The sequence below is a fragment of the Alosa pseudoharengus genome, unplaced genomic scaffold (genome assembly GCF_046254945.1).
Source record: "Alosa pseudoharengus isolate Yale_2024_CS ecotype anadromous, Long Island Sound unplaced genomic scaffold, YU_APseudo_1.1 YU_APseudo_1.1_scf_6, whole genome shotgun sequence".
Taxonomy (NCBI): Eukaryota; Metazoa; Chordata; class Actinopteri; order Clupeiformes; family Clupeidae; genus Alosa; species Alosa pseudoharengus.
In genome coordinates this window covers 6899301-6904300 of record NW_027468848.1, presented here as the reverse complement: position 1 = coordinate 6904300, position 5000 = coordinate 6899301, and the positions used below count along the sequence as shown (strand labels likewise).

Genomic DNA, 5000 nt, shown 5'->3' with positions numbered 1-5000 from the left:
ACCGGCTGTAAGTGATTTATGAAGTGCATAAAGACTGCAGTGGTGCAGCTGAAATTACGGATGTTGTCGCTCTGCTATTTCAGCCGCAGAGCTCTGTGATCTCACCCTTATTCAGTTCAGTCCGAATTCCCGCTCTGTACCGGGTACTGTACGGATCCGTAAGCAGGGGATGGTTCTGTGTGCGTGAGATATCAGGCTTATGCACCGACAGCCGGTGATTCACCCATCGCTTGCCACCTCAAATAAAGTTGAGATTAGTTTAACTTTCTTGCATGTCACCAACTGTCATTTCAGCTGTAATCGATAAGTCGCTGAATACTGCTGAAGTTTTGCCATGGTTTTTAAAGTCTTAGCAATTCTCCAAGAGTGCGGATACCAGAGAGGTTTGATGTGTGTTGGTGTTGTGAGTGTTTAGAAGAAAGCAGAAGGTTACTATAACACGGCCTTATTTTGCTGGAAGGACTTGTTTATTGGAACTGTCTCCATGGAGAAGAGGATTTGTTTATTTGACAGTAGAAATTATGTATACTTTATATGGTTATCAATCAATCATGCCCACTCTAAAATTCAAGTTTATTTGTATGGAGCCTGGTTCCTTTCGGTTTTGATGGCTGCTGCTGCTATTGTGCATAGTTTACAGAGATGGTCTCTGGCCCCCGTCACCATAACCGATGAACAGCCTTGTCGTTTATTTACAGTCGGGGTAATCTGATATCGACCTGACTGTTAATGTGAGGCTTCGTCTCTCCTAAATCATACTCTGATGTCTAGTTTTATCCAAAGAAATGACCTCATGTGCCTCTGCATCCCAGAGACATAAACAGTTGGAAGAATAACGGAAGGGATGATTAGTTTTCAGAGAGAGAAAAAAAGAAGTGTGAATCATTTTCTGACCGGTAATTTGCAGCTCATCTTTCCCGCTCAGAAGGATGGTCATGCTGGCAGTCCAAAGTTCTGCCATGACCAATGCCGAGAGCGCACGCGATGCTCCAGCACTCGCTGTAGATGGTCGGTGTCGGGGTCTGCCCTGACCGATTGCCGAGAGCGCACACGATGCTCCAGCACTCGCTGTAGACGGTCGGTGTCTGGGTCTCGGCACTTGTTTTCCTCAGTGGTGATTTACGAGGTCTCCTGGTCCAGCGGGCCTCTCAATCTCTGCCAAAGAGCAAACTGTTTACTAATGAATCACCACCACTCATCAGGCCAGATGGAACGCTCATTATCAACACAGCGCTACTCAGCAGACCGGAGACCAGCATCCGTCCACTCACAAGCTAAAAATTACCGCCAGGCAACAGAGGGACCAGACCTGATCGCCCAACAGATGTCTGAAACTGCACAGAAAGGACATATCAAGGCAGACCAGTGGAGGCTAAGTGGCGTGACCAGAGGCATCAGGCGATGGTGGCTCACGAGGTGGATTAAGCAATCAGTCGGTTGCTGGTTCCACCCTGTGGAAGTGTCCTTCTAACAAGACACAGAACCCCGCACAGAACTGTCTCCGATGTGCAGGTTGGCAGCTTGGTGCCTTGCATGGCAGCGTCAGCCATCGGTGTATGAGTGTGTGTGTGTGTGTGTGTGTGTGTGAATGGGTGAATGGGAGGCATGAAACTGTAAAGCACTGCGGGTGCTCCGAGGAGTACAAATAATGCGCTTTATTAAAGGCAGTCCAATTACAATTTACAATATGAGACATGCCACTGAGGCAGCCCAAGAGCATTGTCACAAACATCAGTGGTTCATTTCAGAGCCATCTCAGTGTCTGTGGGGTTTAGAGGTCATAAACATCAGTGGTTCATTTCAGAGCTATCTTAGTGTCTGTGTTGGTTGGTTGGTGAGGTGGTCGGTAATACAGGACATGTGTGACTGACCTAACATGGTAAACTAATTAAGCTACATGGTATCAATGACTTGTTTTGTTTCTTCTTTGTTTGTGTTTGTGTTGCAGGTGAGCTTTTGGGTGGTGAGGGAGATTCTGACCATTCAGACGTTGAAGATCCGAGCGGAAATTCTCAGTCATTTCATCAAGATTGCCAAGGTGACTTTTGGACAAATGCTGACACACACACACACACACACACACAGACACAAACACCACACAACCCCTCAAACCCACTGAGAGGATAGGACGCATCACCTTAAAACAAGTTAGACTTAAGCCATAGCACTCAGATGAGTGTTCAGATTCAGTACAGTAGTTTTGAAATAACTTGTAAAGCTGTAATCACTAAATCACTTTTACCACAGAAGTGGTGGCTAGTTGGAGAGCAGCCGTAACAGCATCTCAGACCCTCACACCCTGCCTGTGTCCTGGATGCATGCGGCTAATGTTCAGCATGGGATCCTACGGTTTCAGTATGGAACTCCTCCATGTTCAGTATGGAACTCCTCTGTGATCAGTATGGAACTCCTCTGTGTTCAGCATGGAACTCCTCCATGTGGGTACTTATTCCCAACCTTTCTCACTGCACATCAACGGTTAGCCCGAGAATTCTCGTCCTCGCAGTTAAAATTCCACTGAAGCTCCAAGCGGATTTGTACGCAGCCTTACAACACTGTTTACAGCTCTCGAGTCACGGTAAAATGTAATTTTTGGTACATAGCTAATTTAAACAAACTTATGGTGTTGGTGCTTGCGTTTCTTTAGGAATCCGCCGTCTTGGTTTGTATAGAAATGAATATTAAGTGACACATACACGTAAGAGGTTGGACATACATGACGGTTGGTAATATGTGACATTCCTATACCTCTGTGTGCAGGTATCATGTAAACTCCCACTATGAAGGCCTTGCTTGTCCCATAGACTGTCTCTGCTGCAGGACTCTTTCTGTCTGTCTGTCTGTCTGTCTGTCTGCCATAGCTTGTCTCTCTTCTGCGAGACCCAAGTGACCCTCAGCCATGTGCTTGTTGTCAGCCTGCTGTAACATGAATAAATGGATGAGGCAGTTTAGTTTCCCTTCAGCCGAGCCACCCATTCGGCCTTGAGAGGAGTAGAGTACACATTTATCGGCCATTAGAGATGGGATGCACCTCAAAGTCTGAACCAGTAATAAATCCATGTATTATAAATGCATATTTTATGATGTGACTCTGTAATTAAAGCAGAGTAATAGCTAGGTAGTAAATGTGTTGTGATAATTGGCAGAGCCAACGACTCCCATAGCCATTCCGCAGAGTGATGTGTATGGGCTCCTCTGATGTTATATGTACTCAGTTGAAGCCTACAATGAAAGGAGAGAGTTCTCTATGTGATATATTGTTGAGTGTTTCTCAGAATTGATGTTTCTGGCAACAATGTGACCAAAATCTATTTTTTTTAAATGTAGCAGAAAATAATAAAAGAAACTATGAATGCGCAATATGTCAAAGTGACAGCAGATGTTCTCCTCTGCTCAGCGGAATGTTCGTGTTCAGTCCAACTACAAGGTTGTAACCCAGTTTAGCTGGACGAGGTGCTGGGGCCTTCATCGCTGTTCAGATCTGCTGGGGGTGAATCGATCTGTGAGTGTCTGATCACGGGACGTTTCCACGGAGATCACGGCGGATTCGGTCTCAGCGGGGGGACCGCGGGGGATTTACGCGACACTTCGTCGTGTTATTCTCGTTAAGTCTGCTCACATCGTTTTGCAGCTTTTATTTGACTTTCCAGCTGCCGAGTGGGCGCTGTTAAACTGATTTACGGGAGGCAGATATTTGTGTTCCACTGGAAACACAGATGGCATGACACTCCAATGGATTCCATTAATCATCTTTTATTCAGCGCTGTAGCCACAGAAACGTTTCACGATGGCGAATAATAACACTGAATTGAGTGAGTTTTGCTTTTTCATTTGACTTGTTTACGTGCAAATTACCTTTTGAGGTGTTGATTAGGAGTAGTAAGATGTTAATGTAAATCATTGTAAATGTGAATCATTGTAAATGTAAATCAGGTTTCTCGGCCAAGTATACTTGTGTATACAAGGAATTTGGTCTCTGCATTTATCCCATCCATGAATTAGTGAACACACAGTGAGGTGAAGCACATACTAACCCGGAGCAGTGAGCTGCCTTGCTACAGCAGCGCTTGGGGAGCAGTGAGGGGTTAGGTGCCTTGCTCAAGGGCACTTCAGCCGTTCCTACTGGTCGGGGATCGAACCGGCAACCCTCCGGTTACAAGCCCGAAGCCCTAACCAGTAGGCCACGACTGCCCCAGATGATATCCCATTGGTCAGTCTCCTTACCTAACGGGTCGTGGACCAGCCTGAGTGTTCTGGAGTGGTGCAGTTCTGTACTCCGGTGTGCATGGAATCTCAATCTATTGATTGGCAGACTGTCAGAAATATAAAGGGGTATAAGTTCATCGTTTCATACGGACCTGTTATTTAGGTTAGAGCGCCCGAGTGTGATGAAGAAAATAGCTGGTGGAAACAGGCAAGTCCGCCTGGACCGGTCGTCTTAAACTCCGGCAATAAACGTAACTTTCCACTGAGGCGTGGATTTTGGATATAGGTGTAGCGCTATGTTCTTCTCTGACAGGGAACATTTTAATGTGCCAATCATAAACCATCACTGCCCAAATCTGATTTATCTAACTGGATATATATGTTTTTTTTATATATATATATTGCATTCCCTTTATCAGAAAAATTACACTTTATATCCTCTCCAGTTTGTTCTGGAGAGGCCGATGGACGTATCTGGACAGATATCAGACAGATAGCAAACACGACACAGCACAGTTAAAGAAACATCTGGCCTGTTTCTCCGACTCCCTGACCAGTGATCAGCATGTCCTTCATCAGGGCGCAGAAATCCATTTCTGTCTCATTTTAATGAGTGCTTTGTGCACGTGCTCAGAGTGCTGTTGAGAATAGAGTTCTGAGAAAACGATCTAACTTTAAATCCCTCGTCTGTTCCTTTAATGTGTTTCTTTCATTTCTCTTTTTTACCCAACTAAGCCGGAGCATCAACTGATTGTGTGTGTTTGTGTTTGTGTTTTTGTTGTTGTTGTTGTTGT

General features: G+C 45.3%; 1 protein-coding gene across 3 annotated transcripts in view; it reads left to right on the top strand.

Annotated features, from left to right (window-relative positions):
- The window catches only part of ralgps1 (Ral GEF with PH domain and SH3 binding motif 1), a 171508-nt gene that overhangs the window by 46311 nt on the left and 120197 nt on the right, over positions 1-5000 (top strand). For all 3 annotated transcript variants that reach the window (XM_076270439.1, XM_076270440.1, XM_076270437.1), the window contains one exon: positions 1949-2038. In XM_076270439.1, the coding sequence (XP_076126554.1) occupies positions 1949-2038 (90 nt within the window). The remainder of the gene's footprint in view (positions 1-1948; positions 2039-5000) is intronic.